Source organism: Girardinichthys multiradiatus, chromosome 7 (genome assembly GCF_021462225.1).
Source record: "Girardinichthys multiradiatus isolate DD_20200921_A chromosome 7, DD_fGirMul_XY1, whole genome shotgun sequence".
NCBI lineage: Eukaryota > Metazoa > Chordata > Actinopteri > Cyprinodontiformes > Goodeidae > Girardinichthys > Girardinichthys multiradiatus.
In genome coordinates, this window is record NC_061800.1 from 7404936 (window position 1) to 7426512 (window position 21577).

Here is a 21577-nt window from a genome sequence, read left to right on the forward strand (position 1 = left end):
ATCATCAGTTTAAAATAGTCAAGTTAGATGCAATGTTGTTATTCAAATAAACTTGTGTTTGGTCTATCAGTTTTTCTTTGGAACAATGTTTTTATTTCAAACACTTCTAAAGTGTAAATGGTTCCACATTGGTGGGTTCAGTCTGTGGGTTGCCCTGTGAAAAACCTGCCAATGCCAGACTGCTTATTCTGATACAGACTCTTGATTAAGGCTGCTTTCAATGGAACACCAGCCTCACATGCAGGTCACCAGCTTGGTCACACACTACTGTGGGATGGCATCCCATTCTTCAACTAGTATTTGTCTTAAGCCAGCCTATGTGGCTGAGTTGGTGAATCTGCCATGAACAGGCATGGGGTTGAGGAGTGAAGCCATCCCATCCTCTCCACTCCCAGAAACGTCTGGTAGTCTCTGATAAATCCCGATCTGTGGGGGGAAACATTGAGAGAACAGACTTTGTCCTGAACCCTCAAAACACTGGATCCAATTTGGCATATGATACGACAAAAAACAGGTCGTTTTATGTCTGTAGCAATCACAACAGTAAGTCAATGGGGCCACGCATACTGCTTCCGATTCTCCGACTGTTCAGGGGTCTGTGTTGGTCGGACCTGTGCTGCACTTTGACAGGAATGTCACGAGTCAGACAGGAAGTGAGACATGATGGCAAAGTAAAACACATCTTTAAGGAAAATACAAACTAAAATGGTCAAATTGCCACTTAAACAACACACAACTGTGGATTGCATTGGTATGCAAATAGTTTCGCCTGGTTAATTTCCAAGTTGGACAACGAGCAACTGACTCTCAAAGTAGAGAACAGAACTGTTTTATTTTATAGGTGAACCCTTTTTATCAAGACAACAACCAGAAGGAAAAAGCATGGATGGAGACAGCAGAAGACTGGGAACTAGTGCTGAGTATGGAATATTGCATTTAAAGTGTAGCACTTGATGATTTCCAGTACATACTCTCACATGAATACTCGATCTCATGAGTCTGGTGGTCCATAGACGGGCCCTCTAGTCGGAGCCTACGTGTTTAGAAGGAATCAGATCGCATCATCGCACCACCTCCACCAAAATCTCTGATAATGAGGACTGGACAGGTTTGCCTTAGGGGTGGTCCAGATAGACATAAAAAAAAAATAAAAACAACTCTGCAGCTTGACCAACTAATGAAGCAAGGGTCCAAGGGAAATAGGCAGGCTTCTCAATGGACAAAGATTTATGGCCAAGGCGAACCTCTACCAGGTGAAAATGTACCAGGTGAACCTCCTGTTGTGTTAAACCTTACGTTGCTACTAATCAGCGACAAACATCTGGAGAATGATGAAACCAAAAATTCAACAGAGTTTCTCCCAACTTGTTTTATATGCTTCTAAACACAAGGTTCCTACAATTTATTTTTCTACTTTTATGCTTTTCCAGATTCAAATGTGCGTTTTTTCAGGCACTATTAAAACTCTTTTGGACACATTTGAGTACAACACCTCTACCTCAGATTCTACAAATAATTAACCACCTACTGCAAATGTTAATTTAAACCTCCACAATTTTAACATTTATAACAACACTATTTACCAAACCTGATCTGGATTATTCTACACTAGATTATAAGATTAAAGCAGTTTGTGATTTGTAAAAATTTTTAAACATCATTGATATCTAAAAACAACCTAGTTTAAAACCCTAACCTAGGGTTTTAAACTAGCTGTGAAATGATCCTTTTTCATGTTTAAGTGTCCTTTTATCTGTGGGATTCCTTCAGTAACTTAAAGGCAAAAAAATGTTAAATGGAAAAATTGGATAAAACCATTTCTGACAGAAATTTGAAGATAATTGAATCTAAAAAGTCATCAATTCTTCAAAAATCAACTTTTATCTTTTGAGGACAAAAAGGACTGAGACCAAAGAACATTTTTCACTCAACATTTCTTTCATGTTTTTTATATTTCCAATTCAAATTGCTGCTGATGTGATTTGCAAATTGCTCAATTCTGAACACATTTCAGTGTTTGGGGAAAAAAAAGGTCATGAAACACCTAGAATTCAGCTGAAGATGCGTCCCATTCTGAGCACATTTTAGGTTACATCACATAAACCAAAAGTGACTTCAACAACAAAGATCTTTGCCCACCTGAAGCTTCTGTGGTGTCAGATACCAGCCAGGGATCTGCTGCTGATTGGATCCGTTTGCCAGCGGGTCCACAGCGCCCTAAGAACAAAACCCAAACGTCAACTCACCTTCCTAAACCACACCCCAACAGCAAAAATAAGGCCCAGCTCTCTGCAGTACCTTTGCTGGGCTGGCGGTGCGTTTCTTTTTGGCAGGACTGGCCTGTGGGTCCGTGTGATTGCTGGCAGAAGGGCCTCCCTCCCCCTTACAAGTCTGTGAATCCAGCACAGAGACACTGAGCAGAAAGGTCCTCCAAGTTTAAACTAAGTTCAAACACGAAGGTTTGAAATTCTGCACATTGACACTGAAAGACAACAGTGTTACAACATCTACATGCATATGGATGTTTTTAAAAAAATGCATGTGTGATAAAACTCCCTCATTCCCTGCAACCCAATTTGTTAAATCCCACTTTAAGCCAAGATACTGAAGCAGGTAAAACACTGGTGGTGACATAGCTGCAGATGAAGCAGGATGGGACTCCTCTGTTCATACAGGACCAACTGTGTTTGATGTGCCAGATGTCAAAACTCTAAATCTGTTATTGTTCCACATTTCTAATGGCTGAAATTACAGCTTAATTACTCTGTTCTACCGCAGTGTGTTTATGACCTCTTAAAATGCTCTTGCTTCTGGGAAGTTGTTGGTGGTTGGACTAGAGCGTGGGGGAAATTACAACCATTAGAACCATCGTTCTCAAAGAAAAGCTGAGATGAATGAAATAAATCCATGCATCCAGACTTTAGGATACATGGTCTTGCAAAAGCATTTATAATTGTCACATTTGTCGCACATCATCAAACTTGAAGGCATTTTATTGGGATTTTATCTGACAGACAAACACAAAGTAGCATAAAACTGAAGTGGAAGGAGAATGATTTCTAGTTTTTAAAAGGCTTTACTAATAAAACCTGAGAAGTGTAGCACATGCATGAACTCAGCCCTCTTCACTCTGATACCGCTTAAAATCATTCATGTCAACTAATAGTCGCCATTTTCCTAAATACAGTCTACCTGTGTGCAACCTAATCTCAGTGTAATTCTAGATGTTCTGTTTCTGGCCTCAGAGGTTTGTTAGAGAACAAACAGCATCATGAAGACCAGGGAACACAACAGATACATCAGGGAGACAGTAGTGAAGAAGATTAAAGCAGTTTGATTCTAAAACAATATTCCAAGATTTGAAGATCTCACAGAGCTCTGTTCAATCCATCATCCTAAAATGTAAAGAATATGACACAGCAGCACAACAGAGATATGCCCGTCCACCTTAACTGCTAGGCCTGTAAGGAGAGCACTAATCAGAGAAGCAAACATGAAGCACATGATAACCTTGGAGGAGTAGGTGAATCTGCTGATGGGACATCCGTTTGTCTTGCATTCCACAAATCCCTCCTTTATATAGGAGAGGCAAGAAGAAAGCCATTGTTGGGGCAAAAAAGCCATTAGACGTTTTCCACTAGCTAACACTACACATCACCCTGAACACACCGTCCCACTCTGAAACATGGTAGGGGGAGCACCATGCTGTGGGGATGCAATTCTTCAGCACGGACATTTAAGAAGATGGATGGAGCTATCGTGCAGCAGACCTAAACATACAGCCAAAGCTACACTGGAATGGTTTAGATGAACGTGTCTTCATGTGTTACAATGGCCTAGTTAAAGTACAGGCCTAACCCCAAATTGAGAATCTGTGGAAAGACTTGAAAGCTACTGTTCACAGATGCTCTCCAACCAATCTGACACAGCCTGAGCAAGTTTCTCAAGAAGAATAGGTAGACATTTGAGCTGGTAGAGACAAGCCCAGAAAGGTGGTTCTACAAAGTACTGACTCAGGGGAACTGAAGTCAAATACACATCACACTTCTCAAATTTTTATTTGTACAAACATTTGAATACCAAATGCAATTTTTCTTCAACTTCACAGCTGCGCAGTACTTTGTGTAGGTCAACCAGATAACGTCCCAATAAAATTCACTCACGTTTGTGGTTTTAATAAGACAAAATGTTTTTGCAAGGCATGCATGTCCAGCCTTGGAGTTTGCTAAGTGTATGAGTGGACGAGCTTTGTGTTGCTCAAAACCTACAAGAAATGTGAGACAGAGTTATTCTGTGTGGAATTAGCAAAACTTCTAACATAGCATTTGAAAGAGGAGCTATGAAGGCGAATCTGGCATTTAGTGCAAAACGGGCCTCACTCCAGCTCTTTCTGATTGGATCCCTGGCTAGCCATGCAATCCATGGTTCTCACCTGCTGTGCCTGTGCTGTGTTCAAGGCCCCCTGCCTGGACGTGAGCTCAGCAGGAATGGGAAGGCTCCATGCCTCCTCAATACAAGGAAGCATTTTACTCTTATTCTGCAGACTACTTGGGTGTAGGTTACACAACTGAGCCTAGGAGAAATTGTTTGAAACACAAACTTTAGTGCTGAATTGGAGTTGACACAAGAGACGTACTGCAACATCTATGCTCACTAATATAGTGGGTCTACCTATACATAGAATAAAAAAATGATTAATGTCATGAATGTATGCTTGGAAAATAAGTGAGAGAAGGAGACACAGTAATATGAATAATTATTCATATCTATGTGTTCAAAGTAAAAATCACATAAGCACAATATGCATTTTAAAAGCTGATTGCTTTGGCAATGCTGGGCAATTATCGCAGCACCTTATGCACAAACACCAAGATATTGCACGACATCTAACAGAGCAGGCTGCTGGTTGATACTAATGAGAAAGGTGGTTCCACCTGCAGCAGCTTGATGCGTTGAGCGAGGGCGGCGGTGTTGAGACACGCTTTGCTGCGTGTCGCATTGATGTAGCACTTCATAGCGTCTTGCAGCTGGCCGCAGGACTCGTAGAGGGTGCCAAGGTCCATCCAGGCAGCGGCATGGCTATGGTCCAGTTGAACGGCGCAGATGTAGGCCTGCAGAGCATCCATAGGCTGGTTTTGCTGCTGGTATAGCACACTGCAAGGAGAGAGGGAAAAAATCTTCATTTTCCAAAATTTACTTCTCTGAGCCTGAATCTTAGTGTCTTTTGGGGTATTTTTCTACCAGCTTAGCACATCTAGAAATGGAAACCTCTGACCCTTCTTTGAAAAATAACTTAATTTGGATTTGAAGGAGAGCACCTATTACAATAAATGGTCAAGCTTGGCAACAGATTTCCAGTTGAATTTAGGTCTGGACTTTGTGCCACTCTGAGCTCTGACCAATGCAGCTACTTCCACATGACTGCTGTGTCTCCTACATGACTTGTGGCAAACTGCACTGCTTACGGCTTTTATTTAAAAATGGCTTTCTTCTCGGCACTCTAAAGATCCCCCCACCTGAGCTGTGGATCTTTGTGGATCTTAGCTGCTTCTCTGATGAATTAATTTACAAGTGCTCTCAGTGCGACATTTAAAGCTTGCGATATTGTTTTCTAATCTTCAGAGAACAGATGCATTTATACTGAGATTAAATTACACACAGACTCAATTTACTGACATTTCTATTTGTAAAAAAATTTTTATATTCCTAAAACCACATTATAGTTTTTCTTTTACTTCACAAAATGCATAGTCTGCAGTAGGAAATTGACAAAATGTGAATAAGTTCAAGAGGTATAAATACTTTTGCAAGGTATTTATTTTTCTTCCATCCAATTATAAATCCATGACAATTTTCTTACCGTTTATATTTCCTACTGCACTGCAGCACCTGATTTCCCCCTCTAATGCAAGTCTAAAACAAATGAAATGTACCTTTAAATAATTAATGACATGCTCTACTCTTACCCTATGGAGCACCAGGTGTCAGCACTGGCCTCTGACTTATCAATGGACTGGCGGTAAGAGATGAAGGCATCCTGCACCTTCCCAATACTGGAGTAGCACCTGCCCAACAAGACAAAACACTTGGTTCAGATTCGGATCATTTGGTTTTAGGATAACGATTAACATTTTCTTAAGGTAAAATAATGTCACGTGTCAAAGGTTTATGTCGACATGCATCTAAGAGTCAATACGTTTCCACTAATCTAATTAGTATTTTCATCACAAGCTAAGGTGCTTCTGAGAGGCATGGGCCAGTCTCTAGTGTCGAGGAATACCAATGTTTTATGAGGGTACAGGATCAAAATTGCTACACATTTTCCCCCTCACAGTCACTACAGATAAAAGGTTGTTTTTAATGAGAAGCCAGAGACAGAGCACTTCAGGTGTTAATCTATAGAGAGCAGAGTAGCAGAAAAGGTGGAATATTGTGCACAGTGAGACTTTGGGCTTAGGGAGACTGCTACAACGATTTGCAGGTATTTAGTACACATTTTTGCTTGGATTTATATGTTAAATTAAATATACAGTAAAGAATCATTTTTTGGGTTAAGATTTTGTGGCACTAGTGATCAGACAGAAAATGGGCAGACACTGAATGTAAAAATAGTAATACAGAACAGCAAACCTACGTAACTGGAGACAGAAACCGTCAAGAGAGACGCTATGCTCCATTCTGCATTTAGATGACTTGTCTAACTCCAAATCTCAGTATAAACAAGAATCCAACACCTGCATGTCATCTATTATGCATCTTTTAAATAGCAAATATTTCAGAAAGAAGCAGATAATGTCACACAGCTCTAAGGCATACCTGCCGAGAAGGTACCAGGACTGGCCAGAGTTGGGGTCTGCTTCTACAGACTTCTGCAGACACTGGATGGCATAGCAGCCCTTGGCATCTTTATCCCTCAGCTGCTCCACTGTGTGATGCATCCAGCCTAAAGTGCACCATAAAAGATCAGCTGTTAGTCTTCAACAATCCCTCTAAGGTATCGGTTTGCATGATTTGGCTTTAACATAACCCGATATGTGCAAAAGCAGAATGATAAACCTCAACCTCACAGACAAAACATCCGCTGCAAAGGCTGAGGCTGCAGTCTGCAAGTAGACCTCTCTGCACTAAGCCCCGTGTCTCTGAGGGGCTTTGACCCAACAATACTGGTGAAAAGCAACAGACAAAGAGAGGCAGGTGGCGTTCTTCAAAACCAAACACTTCAAAAAGGCTTCATCTGAGGCAGCCTCAGCAAACACCTCGTCTGTGCCTTTCAACCACGTTCACCAGAACACACACACACACCCACCCAAACCAAGCAGTAACAGGCAATTTCCAACAAACAAGGTCACTCTGGGAGACGGCCCAAAGGCCCCGCCCCATGGCAACCCCAGCAGGCAATCTAGGAATAGTTAATAGCATACGAGAAGGCTGACTGTAGACAGAAACTCCTACTTATTCTGCAACCTTGCTTGCAGTAACAGAACAGGAGGCATTATTTTATATAATCGTTTCAAATGAAGGAGTCGCACCCATATTAGTGGTAAGGTCTTACTGGGTCGTTCCTATAGGACAAAGTACCTTTGGCTGAATTCCAGCGATTTGTTCCATCTTATCGCAATTCAGTGCGACTCGTACATTGTCTGTTTCCAGAGGAAATGATGTGCATCAAATATACCAGAGATGGTCTCTGCAGGCCACGAAGTCCTCCAGTCTATGCTAAATCACACACCCGAGCTGTATCACTGGTTTGATTCAGCTGCTATGGAACTGGGACCATTTCACTTGGCGAGTCAGGGGTGTAACAGAGTGTCCTCCCAGCCTGAAGGACATCATTGACTGTTTCTCATCTGCTCTTCAATTTCTTTGGATCAGGACATGATGTGCTACTTCTTGTAATCTTTTAGCCAACTTCATGTTGCCAGACAGGTTCTGCTTTGATTTCTTAAATCTACAGGCGGTAATCAGGCCTGGATGAGAGTTGTGAAACTGAACCAAAAAACTGTTAATTGATGATTTAACAACAAGAGGACAATTATATTGTCACATGGGAGCAGGTTCTTTCTAGGGCTTTTTTCCTCCATAATCAAAGAAAATAACTGAAAAACTGCATTTTGTATGACTCAGGTTATGTTTATCATTAAAACACCAAACAACACATTAATCTCTCCAGCAGTCTGCATATCTTGCATCCTCAACTTTAACTGCACCAATTTCACCAGTAAATCTGTTTTCTAAGCTCCCAGTCATCACAAAGACCAAAACTCTGTGGCTGAAGTTCAGACACATGAAACGTGTTTTATCCTGGAGGTGGGGGAAGGGGAAGCAGGGCAAACAAAGATAAGTTGCAGCACTTTTGTGAGAACTTTAAACTAATGGATGTAATATTTCTGCAAAATCAACTGGAGTGGTCCAGCAATGAATCCCAATAAAATAAACACTACTGGACAGCAGATGGCATAAAGAAGTCCAATCTAAACAGCACCAAAGCATAATGAACACTTTCATGCCACATAAGAGCAAAGAAGATTAGATTGATGACCGTTCCCTTGTGAAGATGAGAGTAGAAGTCGAACATAAAAATCCACTTACCAAGTTGCTGCAGTGTGGTCGCCTTCACCTGTGCAGGAAGATTTTCCATCTGCAGCAGACTCTCATACGCCTCTTTTGCTGCTCTGTATTTCTTCTGCAGGACAGACAGATTGAGACACAGAAACTGATTGAGCCAGACAGCAGGGACAGTGTTTTATGGTCCTATCTGGACGCACGAAGACTGTGGCCGTCCTCACACTGCTAATGACCAGACAGACCCACTAACCTTGGGAGGGGGTGGAGGTGGAATCGAAGAGGCCAGGCGAGACTCAACACGTCTAGCAGATGTGTCTGTGTGTTCGTCTGCACCTAAACGGCTGTGTGCTGACTTTGCATTTTAAATCTGAGCTGGAAGTTTGTTTTAACAGTGACCTTGCTGAACTTGGATCTGGACATGTACAGGGGTTGGACAATGAAACTGAAACACCTGTCATTTTAGTGTGGGAGGTTTCATGGTTAAATTGGACCAGCCTGGTAGCCAGTCTTCATTGATTGCACATTGCACCAGTAAGAGCAGAGTGTGAAGGTTCAATTAGCAGAGTAAGAGCACAGTTTTGCTCAAAATATTGAAATGCACACATTATGGGTGACATACCAGAGTTCAAAAGAGGACAAATTGTTGGTGCGCGTCTTGCTGGCGCATCTGTAACCAAGACAGCAAGTCTTTGTGATGTACCAAGAGCCACGGTATCCAGGGTAATGTCAGCATACCACCAAGAAGGACGAACCACATCCAATAGAATTAACTGTGGATGGAAGAGGAAGCTGTCTGAAAGGGATGTTCAGGTGCTAACCCGGATTGTATCCAAAAAACATAAAACCACGGCTGCCCAAATCACGGCAGAATTAAATGTGCACCTCAACTCTCCTGTTTCCACCAGAACTGTCCGTCGGGAGCTCCACAGGGTCAATATACACGGCCGGGCTGCTATAGCCAAACATTGGTAACTCATGCCAATGCCAAACGTCGGTCTCAATGGTGCAAGGAGCGCAAATCTTGGGCTGTGGACAATGTGAAACATGTATTGTTCTCTGATGAGTCCACCTTTACTGTTTTACCCACATCCGGGAGAGTTACGGTGTGGAGAAGCCCCAAAGAAGCGTACCACCCAGACTGTTCCATGCCCAGAGTGAAGCATGGGGGTGGATCAGTGATGGTTTGGGCTGCCATATCATGGCATTCCCTTGGCCCAATACTTGTGCTAGATAGTCACTGCCAAGGACTACCGAACCATTCTTGAGGACCATGTGCATCCAATGGTTCAAACATTGTATCCTGAAGGCGGTGCCGTGTATCAGGATGACAATGCACCAATACACACAGCAAGACTGGTGAAAGATTGGTTTGATGAACATGAAAGTGAAGTTGAACATCTCACATGGCCTGCACAGTCACCAGATCTAAATATTATTGAGCCACTTTGGGATGTTTTGGAGGAGCGAGTCAGGAAACGTTTTCCTCCACCAGTATCACGTAGTGACCTGGCCACTATCCTGCAAGAAGAATGGCTTAAAATCCCTCTGACCACTGTGCAGGACTTGTATATGTCATTCCCAAGATGAATTGACGCTGTATTGGCCGCAAAAGGAGGCCCTACACCATACTAATAAATTATTGTGGTCTAAAACCAGGTGTTTCAGTTTCATTGTCCAACCCCTGTAGTTAGGAGTGTAAGAGTGCATCATTTCCCAGAGGTGGCAAATGCCCCTTTCCTGGATGTTAGCTAGCCAATTATTTTCCAAATTCAGTTTTCCTCTCTCTGTTGGGAAGAAAACTGTATTTAGGCAGGACAACCGTACCTGTACTTGCAGAGCAACTGGCTTTATGCACTGTGATACAACCCTAACTCTTCCTGTCTGCACGACATTAAGACGTGTGGGTAAACCCCTGTCACTGAAGCCTAATAAATGATACAGGTGCTCAGTGGTTAGTTCCAGTGTGGACTAATGATTGTCACCAGTCCAGAGCGGAGCCAGACAGACATCACAGACAATAACAGACTATTTAAAAAAAAAGGAAAAAATATAAGTACTAATTAAAGTAAATGTATGGTTTTTTTTCCCCTTTCAAATTGAAAATAGATTTTACAACCACATTTTTCTACATATGCCTAGCACAGTGGTAAAACTTTTAGACATTCAGACAAAATGTTTGAGGAGCTCAGTGATTTTAACAGCCACCAAGCTTCTCTTAGCAACATTTTTTTTATTACCTTGTTTTTTTGGTTGATTGAAGACCCAATATAGAAAGTACAACTTTTTCCCCAAGAATTTACAGCCACAGGTTTTATTATTTTACATCATACTCCAACACAAAATAGTACATAATGGGGAAGTGGAGAGAAAATGGTGAATAATTTTCAAGGAAAAATCTGTGCAAAAGAATCAAGGGGAGCATCAATCAGAGAAGTAGCCAAGAGGCCTTTAGTAACTCTGGAGGAGCTACAGCAAATGACAGCTCAGGTTACAATGGCCCGGTCAAAGTCCAGCCTTATATCTAATTAAGAATATGTGAACTATGTTGACAAACAATGACTGAGCTTGAGCTATTTTGCAAATAAGAATAGAAAGAATATAGGGGGGTTGAATACAAAAGGTTTTCCTTTTTTACACAAACAAAGCATTTTATGACACTGACCAGGTATATACTACTTTGTGTTGAACTATCACATAAGATCCCAATAAGGGATTAGGTTGTAACATGAAGAAAATGTGGTATGAGGTTGTAGCCAGGCACTGAGGTTAGCATAGACACAGGATCACATTTCCAGATTTCCCATCTCTCAAACATGACCACAGTATTTAAAATGAACCCTTTTTTTTCTTTGCAAAAAGTATTTATCATAATATTTAGTATGACTGCAAAAGGAAACATGATCACAAAAACTAGCAATACCAAATTTACCGACTGAGTTTACAGCAAAGAAACCCAGATTACTTCTATAGCACCAACTCACAGCAGGTTATCTTGAGACAGTTTACATGAAAAACATGTTCATTTTAATTTTAATTGTATACAATCCAGTTTGGTCCAAGCTCAGTTCTTTCCACAACAATCCAATCCCACTTTCAGATCCAGTTGTAGTTAGAAATTATCTAATTCATAAATATAAAACAAAACAGTCAAATATAGATCATCATATAATCCTAAATAGCAAGGCTATCCATTTATGTAAGCCCCCTGAATTGCATGGAGTCACTGACACCAATAATGCACTATCCTGACCAAGAATGGGGCCACCATGGAGAGAAGACCCCCTTTAACAGGACGAAACCTTCAGCAGGACCAGGCTGTGTATGAGTATTGGTCTGCTGTGTGCTGAGGGTTTCATCATTGTTCTGTGGATCTAATACAGAAAAGGTCCAAACAGTTTGTAATCAGACAGCCATGTAATGTTTCTAAGAACATCCTCTGAAAACCTCCATTCATTAGAGAGCAGAACAATCAGGCCTAGACCAAATGAAATTCAGCTATTCCCAACAAGCTGATAAACATCACTCTTTTCATCTAATTCAGTGCGTATTCACACCAGGAACGTGCTTTGGTCCGCTCGTTTGGTCCGGACCAAAAGCAAACTTTAGGGTGTATTCACACTTGCCACTTTTGGTCCGCTTTAAACGGACCAGAGTTCGTTTCCCTCCTTGGTCCGGACCTTTTGTGCAGCTGTGAATACACTCAAGCGAACCCTGGTCCGGACCAAACAACCGGACCGAGACCCACTTTTTGTGGTGGTCTCGGTCCGCTTCCAAACGGACTCTGGTGCGGTTTGCTTATTGTCTGAATACAAATCGGCCCGATCCGAACCAACTACAAAAAACATACGTCTCTGTGGACATAAAAAGCCACCGTAGCCGAAAGCAAAGGTTTGTGTTGTAAGGTCATCATACCTGATAAGCTGTGTGTTGCTTAGCAACGCTACCGGCTTGTTGTGGGACAAGTCACAAAGAGAACGTTGGCGTTCAGCACGCATTCTCTGACGGGGTTCCCAGATTATAAAGGGAACGTCTCAAAGTCTGTGTTGAATGAGCTGCTCTTCACCCTCACAATAATATTGCAGCTTTAATAATGGCACAAATATGCAGAACCGAGGTGTTGCACGCAGCACGTCTACAGCTGTTTTCCTCAATATCCGGGTCTGTGCTCTGTCCCGCCCCCGTCATTTCTGTCCAATGGGAACAATGATCGTCACCCGCGTGGCTTTGTTTACAAGTAATAGTTCATTTGCAAAAAGTACAATGTGAAAACAAACCGCACCAAATGAAAAAAATAAAGTTATCTTTTGGGCCGGACCAAACAAGCGGACCAAAGGACTTTCCTGGTGTGAATACACCCTTAGTTTTTTCATTTGGTGCAGTTTGTTTTCACATTGTACTTTTTGCAAGTGAACTATAACTTGTAAACAAAGCCACGCGGGTGAAGATCATTGCTCCCATTGGACAGAGAAGATGGGGGCGGGACAGAACACAGACCAGGAAATGGAAAACAAAAAAACAACTGGAAGTGCTGCAAGCTGCCCCTCTGTTCTGCATATTTGTGCCGTTTTAACAGCTTCAGTATCATTGTGGGGGTCAAGAGCAGCTCATTCAACATAGATTTTGCAACGTTCTATTTATAATTTTAGAACCATGTCAGAGAATGCGTGCTGCAAGCCAACGTGCTCTGCACAGAGCTAAAACATGCAGGCAACAGCGTTGCTATGCTACACAGCACGGTCCAGGTTAGATTTCAGTGCATCATTCAGTGCTACGGTGGCTTCCAAAGAGAAGCATGCTTTCTGCAGTTGGGTCGGATCGGGGCCGGTTCATATTCACATCAGAAGCAAACGGCACCAGCGTTTTTTTTAACAGCGGACCAAAAACACCTCAACACCGCTTGTTTGGTCCAGAACAGGGTGGGGTAAATGAACTCAGGTCCGTTTAAAGTAGGGATGGAGGATAAATCTGCACGGCAGATATTATCGGCCGATATATCTAATTTCTTTTTATATCGGCATCGGTCCGATGAGTAAAAATGTTCCCCGATGTCATATTGTTTAGTTTGTGTGACTGCGGGATTCCAAACAGTCCCTGAACGCAGCTGGAGACGCTCCAATTCACACATGTGGACGTTAAAGTTCAATGGCAGGTCAACGCTAAAGCCAACATGTCAGCAGTCTGGAAGTATTTTACGGTTTCCCAAGAAGACAGCCGAATAGCAATATGCAATTTGTGCAAAGGTGAAGTTATGTGGGGTGGTGAGCACGCGAAGTCTTTCAATACCGCAAATTTAAGAACACATTTGAAAAATAAACACCCATCGGTGTACAATGAATACCAGCAACAAGCTAATGTAAACAAGCCCGGAGCTACCGATAAACAGGGAACTATTGCACAAGCACTGGAGAAAACAAAGAAATTCAGCAAAGATTCAGCGAAAGCCATATCTATAACAAAGAGGATAACCGAATGATTGCGCTGGACGACCAGCCTTTCTGTATAGTAGAGAACACAGGGTTTCGTCGGCTCATGGAACACACTGAGCCCCACTACAGCATACCGAATCGCCATTTTTTGGACTACCTGAACTATACAAGGTTGTTGCTGCACGCATTCGTGACCACACTTAAGTTCATCCCTAAAACTGAAGGTGGATGTTGACAGTTACATCAAATAGGTTTACAGTCAGATAAGCTGAGCTTCTATTTTTTTTATGGCTGTTTGTTGTTACACGGGCTTTGTAAATGTTCCTGCTACATCTTTGCCTAAACATTTTAAGGCCAGTGCAATGTGATTGTACAGGGGTTGGACAATGAAACTGAAACACCTGGTTTTAGACCACAATAATTTATTATTATGGTGTAGGGCCTCCTTTTGCGGCCAATACAGCGTCAATTCGTCTTGGGAATGACATATACAAGTCCTGCACGGTGATCAGAAGGATTTTAAGCCATTCTTCTTGCAGGATAGTGGCCAGGTCACTACGTGATACTGGTGGAGGAAAACGTTTCCTGACTCGCTCCTCCAAAACATCCCAAAGTGGCTCAATAATATTTAGATCTGATGACTGTGCAGGCCATGGTAGATGTTCAACTTCACTTTCATGTTCATCAAACCAATCTTTCACCAGTCTTGCTGTGTGTATTGGTGCATTGTCATCTTGATACATGGCACCGCCTTCAGGATACAATGTTTGAACCATTGGATGCACATGGTCCTCAAGAATGGTTCGGTAGTCCTTGGCAGTGACCCGCCCATCTAGCACAAGTATTGGGCCAAGGGAATGCCATGATATGGCAGCCCAAACCATCACTGATCCACCCCCATGCTTCACTCTGGGCATGCAACAGTCTGGGTGGTACGTTTCTTTGGGGCTTCTCCACACCGTAACTCTCCCGGATGTGGGGAAAACAGTAAAGGTGGACTCATCAGAGAACAATACATGTTTCACATTATCCACAGCCCAAGATTTGTACTCCTTGCACCATTGAAACCAACGTTTGGCATTGGCATGAGTTACCAATGTTTGGCTATAGCAGCCCGGCCGTGTATATTGACCCTGTGGAGCTCCCGACGGACAGTTCTGGTGGAAACAGGAGAGCTGAGGTGCACATTTAATTCTGCCGTAATTTGGACAGCCGTGGTTTTATGTTTTTTGGATACAATCCGGGTTAGCACCCGAACATCCCTTTCAGACAGCTTCCTCTTGCGTCCACAGTTAATCCTGTTGGATGTGGTTCGTCCTTCTTGGTGGTATGCTGACATTACCCTGGATACCGTGGCTGTTGATACATCACAAAGACTTGCTGTCTTGGTCACAGATGCGCCAGCAAGACGTGCACCAACAATTTGTCCTTTTTTGAACTCTAGTATGCCACCCATAATGTTGTGTGCATTTCAATATTTTGAGCAAAACTGTGCTCTTATCCTGCTAATTGAACCTTCACACTCTGCTCTTACTGGTGCAATGTGCAATCAATGAAGACTGGCTACCAGGCTGGTCCAATTTAGCCATGAAACCTCCCATACTAAAATGACAGGTGTTTCAGTTTCATTGTCCAACCCCTGTACAATTTAAAAGGCAAATTTGCATTTTCAATAAAAAAAAAAACAGATGTGAATTTTTCCTATTATTATTAGTATGAATATTAAAAATTTCCATTCATTTTAATATTGGCAAATATCGGATATCGGCCACAGCAGCAATACAATTATCGTACATCGGTATCGGCAGAAAAATATCATATCGGACCCTCCCTAGTTTAAAGCGGCCAAAAGTGGCAGGTGCGAATACGCCCTCAGATAAACTACCTTTAAGAGCTCTGAATTTACTCGAAAAAAGGGATCATACATGCAAGCAGTGGATCCTGGAATCATGTTTCAATCACAACTAATCCAAAATTCATGTGAGCGAAGTGTAGTATATTATAAAAACATATCAATAAACAAAAAATCCAATCCAAGTGTATCTAGTAAAATAATTCACAGCTTTTTCAGTCCTCTGTTATATCCCAACTACTGATAGAGAAACTAGATCTGCTTACCTGGATTTCATACAAATGGGCAATGTGGAACTGAACTGTAAGAAGAAAAGAAGAAGAATGTAACCATCTCAACAATCTGGTATATTTCTCATTCACCCTAACGACCTCCATTAATACAGACTGCCAACAGTATGGAGCACAGATGGGCGGGGGAGTTTAGCACTCTCCAGTGCATACAGGCAATCTGAAATCACAGTGGGCATGTGCAATGTGTTTGAGTCTTTCCAGCTCCTTCCTTATGCCGTTTCCTAGGCAACCCTCAGTCTTTAGCAGTCAGTAGCAAAACAGGAAGAAGAATTGATCTGCACAAAGGGTTTTAAACTCTATACAACACTGCTTTGGTGAAATATTACTAGTTAGTGCTACACTAAGCACACAGCAGCATGAGCCTGCTTCAGCTGTGGGCTGTAATAACTATAGCAATACTTACTTTCAGCTTTGGATAAAGTGCAGAGATTAGAGTCAATCAACGCCAGCTGAAAATGCTGTGGAGATAAAAGAAAAAAGGGTTTTTACAGGAACACGATCACAGACAAGAGATAATTATTGAAACAAAAACACACGTCACCAAAGATCTCATAGAAATAAGAGTACTGCTTGAGCCCCTTTCCTTTTCACTCATTCTGCTTTCCAGAACAGAGTTTCAACAAACTATGAATGGACCCTGCTGACCGTAACATGAGAGGACCCGCAAAGCTGCAGGGGCTAAACCACTGACAGTCTTATCTAATGGAGCCTTCCCTCTTTCCTCCACTACAAGTGGGGAAAAAGCTGGTTTTACAGACTACACAAAGAAACTCCCTCATAATACTGCGATTTCTTCCCTCATTCCCTCTGGATGAGGCGGCCAAACATCAATCTGACGCATGCTTTACAAAAGGCCCTCCATGTCTAAGGCAGACACCTAATGGTTGTCCTCAATTTAAACTCTGTGGCGACGTTCACATCATGACCTTCAGTAGGTAGCTGTGCAGCTGTATTACTGGCATCCAGTGCCATCACCAGAGCAGAGTAAGACTGATGTCAGCACGGGCTGCCAAGGCATGGTCCATGTGTTCTGATTCATCTCAGCCAAATCTGAGGACTTCTCCACGACAAATGGAGGCTAAGCTGTTTATGGGTTGCTAATACTAAGATTGTATAAAACCGAGAACAGACGTTTTAACGCTTTTTTTAGTAAAGGAGGCAAACTTCCAAAGAGGTGTGGTTCAGAGATGGTGGCTGGTGAACTGAGTCAGACGATTTTCTGCTTCTTCGGACCTGACCTGAGCCCAGCAGGTAGGAAAGTCAAAAAATCCTTCAGTAACAACATACAGAGAAATTTGAGGTCACGCTAACAGAGGTGCTTAAAATAAGGCCAGGGGCACCTCAAGAAGGCAGAGAACAGCTAGGCACAAACAAATACAGCAAAGGCCACAGGACAGTGGTTCATACCTACCGTTGGGATGTTTTGTTGAGTTGGAAATAGACCTGGAGTGAGTTCAGCAGATAACAGGAAGGCACACACACAATCGGTTTTCCTTTGAGTGGAACATGCTGGATTTAAAAATGTTTGCAGCCTTTTTCAAATCTCACAGTTCGTTCGTCGTCTTCCGCTTATCCAGGACCGGGTCGCGGGGGCAGCAGACTCAGCAGAGACGCCCAGACGTCCCTCTCTCCAGACACCTCCTCCAGCTCCTCCAGGGGGAGCCCAAGGCGTTCCCAGGCCAGCCGAGAGACATAGTCCCTCCAGCGTGTCCTGGGCCGTCCCCTGGACCTCCTCCCGGTGGGACGTGCCTGGAACACCTCCCAAGGAAGGCGTCCAGGAGGCATCCGGTGTAGATGCCCGAGCCACCTCAACTGGCTCCTCTCGATGTGGAGGAGCAGCGGCTCTACTCCGAGCTCCTCCCGGATGGCCGAGCTCCTCACCCTATCTCTAAGGGAGTGCCCGGCCACCCTACGGAGGAAGCTCATTTCAGCCGCTTGTATCCGTGATCTCGTTCTTTCGGTCATGACCCAAAGTTCATGGCCATAGGTGAGGGTAGGAACGTAGACCGACCAGTAAATTGAGAGCTTTGCTTTTCGGCTCAGCTCTCTCTTCACCACAATGGACCGGCACAGCGCCCCCATTACTGTGGCAGCCGCACCGATCCGTCTGTTGATCTCCCGCTCCATTCTTCCCTCACTCGTGAACAAGACCCCGAGATACTTAAACTCCTCCACTTGAGGCAGGAACTCCCCTCCAACCTGAAGAGGACAAGCCACCCTTTTCCGGTTGAGTACCATGGCCTTGGACTTGGAGGAGCTGATCCTCATCCCAGCCGCTTCACACTCGGCTGCGAACCGCCACAGCGCATGCTGTAGGTCTTGGCTAGAGGGGGCCAGCAGGACCACGTCATCCGCAAAAAGAAGAGACGAAATCCACTGGTCCCCAAACCAGACCCCCTCCGGCCCTTGGCTGCGTCTAGAAATCCTGTCCATAAAAGTTATGAACAGGACCGGCGACAAAGGGCAGCCCTGCCAGAGTCCAACATGCACTGGGAACAGGTCCGACTTAGTGCCGGCAATGCGGACCAAACTCCTGCTCCGCTCGTACAGGGACTGGATGGCCCCTAATAAAGGGCCCCCGATTCCATACTCCTGGAGCACCCCCCACAGGGCATCACGAGGGACACAGTCGAATGCCTTCTCCAGGTCCACAAAACACCTGTGAACCGGTTGGGCAAACTCCCATGAACCCTCGAGCACCCTGTAGAGGGTATAGAGCTGGTCCAGTGTTCCACGGCTGGGACGAAAACCACACTGTTCCTCCTGAAGCCGAGGTTCGACTATCGGTCGGACTCTCCTCTCCAATACCCTGGCGTAGGCCTTACCAGGGAGGCTGAGGAGTGTGATCCCCCTGTAGTTGGAACACACCCTCCGGTCCCCCTTCTTATAAAGGGGGACCACCACCCCGGTCTGCCAGTCCAGAGGCACTGTCCCCGACCGCCACGCAATGTTGAAGAGGCGTGTCAACCATGACAGCCCTACAAAATCCAGACACTTGAGGTACTCAGGGCGGATCTCATCCACCCCCGAAGCCTTGCCACCGCGGAGCTTTTTAACCACCTCGGTGACTTCAGCCTGGGTGATGAAAGAGTCCAACCCCGAGTCCCCAGCCTCTGTTTCCACCACGGAATGCGTGATGGCAGGATTGAGGAGATCCTCGAAGTACTCCTTCCACCGCCCGATAATGTCCTCAGTCGAGGTCAGCAGTCTCCTGCCCCCACTATAAACAGTGTTGGCAAAGCACTGCTTCCCCCTCCTGAGGCGCCGGACGGTTTGCCAGAATCGCTTCGAGGCCAACCGGTAGTCCTTCTCCATGGCCTCACCGAACTCTTCCCAGGCCCGAGTTTTTGCCTCTGCCACAGCCCGGGCCGCAGCACGCTTGGCCTCACGGTACCCGTCAGCCGCCTCAGGAGTCCCACAAGCCAACCACAGCCGATAGGACTCCTTCTTCAGCTTAACAGCATCCCTTACTGCCGGTGTCCACTACTGGGTTCTGGGATTGCTGCCACGACAGGCACCGCAGACCTTACGGCCGCAGCTATGGGCAGCAGCATCGACAATAGATGCAGAGAACATGGTCCACTCGGACTCTATGTCTCCAACATTCCCCGGGATCTGGTCGAAGCTCTCCCGGAGGTGGGAGTTGAATACATCCCTGGCCGAGGGCTCCACCAGGCGTTCCCAGCAGACCCTCACTATGCGCTTGGGCCTGCCAAGTCTGTCTGGCTTTCTCCTCCTCCAGCGGATCCAACTCACCACCAGGTGATGATCAGTGGACAGCTCAGCCCCTCTCTTCACCTGAGTGTCCAAAACATGCGGCCGAAGGTCTGATGATACGACAACAAAGTCGATCATCGACCTCCTGCCTAGGAGACCTCTCCCCAACCCGAAGGCGCAGGGATACAACCCTCTCATCCACTGGGGTAAACCCCAACACGAGACGGCTGAGCTGGGGGGCAACAAGCAAACCCACACCAGCCCGCCGCCTCTCCCCGTGGGCCACTCCAGAGTAGAAGAGAGTCCAACCCCTCTCAAGGAGATGGGTTCCAGAGCCCACGCTGTGCGTGGAGGCGAGCCCGACTATTTCTAGTCGATATCTCTCGACCTCCCGCACAAGCTCAGGCTCCTTCCCCCCCAGCGAGGTGACATTCCACGTCCCTAGAGCCAGCCTAAGCATCCGGGGATCGGGCTGCTGAGGTCTCCACCTTCGTCCGCCACCCAATCCTCTTTGCACTGGTCCCTCACGGTTCCCCCTGCAGGTGGTGGGCCCACTGGGGGATGGCCTCGCGTCTCTCGCCGGGTCCCGCGAGGAGCAACCCGGCCACCAGGCGCTCTCCGACGAGTCCCGACCCCAGGCCTGGCTCCAGGGTGGGACCCCGGCTCTGCCTTACCGGGCGACGTCACGTGCCCGTGTCTATAAAATATATCTCTGCGTTCGTGAAGGTGAGCATCATGGACACACACCCCCCGCCCTGTCTTTGGCGCCCCCTCTGACTCGGAGTATTATTGTCCCAGCCAACACATAGCCGGCTCAGTCACAGCATCAGGGCTACACATAGACATCAGAGTTGTAGGGGACCTTAGCGGGCAGATACAGCCAACTATATTTGAGTGACACAGGTTTTACAGTCGAAAGGACAGTAGAGTGGCCTCTGGTGAAGGAATCAGGCCTTAAGATGAGAATCTACATTTTCTAGGAAATACAGATAAACTGCTGTTTTAGTAAAGCTAGATGCGCTAACTGTGTATACAAGACAAAAGGCAGTTTGAAATATAAACTTTATGATCATTTAGTCTGTTTCTATAGATCAGTAAAACCCTGTTTTATAGACACTGGTCTCTCATACACGGTGTGACATCGCCTCTCCTGCCAATGTAAATAAATAATGACCACTCATGGCAGGAAGGCTAGAAACACAATTTCAAATGCTGGTCTTCCTGTACTATAGTCTTTAAAGACAGAGTAGACTAAAATCTATCCAGCAGGTCACTGCTCAACAATAACCAGAAACTGGAAATATGCAACATTTCTAGTATGGATGCATTGGTGGCTTCAATGTGACAGGTTTACCTGCAGCCATTAGGCATGACCCTGTGCAGTTGCAAGCAGATTGATGTTTTCAAAAGCAACCAATAGTATTTAGATCACACATTCACATTCAGCATTAGAACATCCTGAAATGAAAAAGACAAAGTAGGCACTCAGCTGGCAGACTGAGCCGGATTTCTTACAGGGGCAAGCACTATTATCTGTCATCCAGGCAGAGGCTAAAGATAGCTCTTACCCCAAGACTACACTCAGCGGATCTCATAGCCTTCCACCCGCAGATAAATTCACGGTCAATGTCAGATAAAAATCCAGAGCCATCCAAGCTGAAGTGCCACACAATTATTGCACAAGTAAAAAAATGGGTCCTGCTCAGAATGAAATGGGTTTAACA

At 44.7% G+C, this 21577-nt stretch overlaps 1 protein-coding gene across 3 annotated transcripts in view; it reads right to left on the reverse strand.

The window, feature by feature from the left end:
- kdm6a (lysine (K)-specific demethylase 6A) overlaps window positions 1-21577 on the reverse strand; it is a 77297-nt gene that overhangs the window by 22876 nt on the left and 32844 nt on the right. For 2 of the 3 annotated variants that reach the window (XM_047369545.1, XM_047369547.1), the window contains 9 exons: window positions 16540-16594; window positions 16110-16144; window positions 8590-8683; window positions 6817-6943; window positions 5967-6065; window positions 4935-5154; window positions 4433-4573; window positions 2299-2391; window positions 2140-2217 (listed from right to left, as the gene is read on the reverse strand). In XM_047369545.1, the coding sequence (XP_047225501.1) occupies window positions 2140-2217; window positions 2299-2391; window positions 4433-4573; window positions 4935-5154; window positions 5967-6065; window positions 6817-6943; window positions 8590-8683; window positions 16110-16144; window positions 16540-16594 (942 nt within the window). The remainder of the gene's footprint in view (window positions 1-2139; window positions 2218-2298; window positions 2392-4432; window positions 4574-4934; window positions 5155-5966; window positions 6066-6816; window positions 6944-8589; window positions 8684-16109; window positions 16145-16539; window positions 16595-21577) is intronic. The other variant, XM_047369546.1, reaches the window with a different exon arrangement.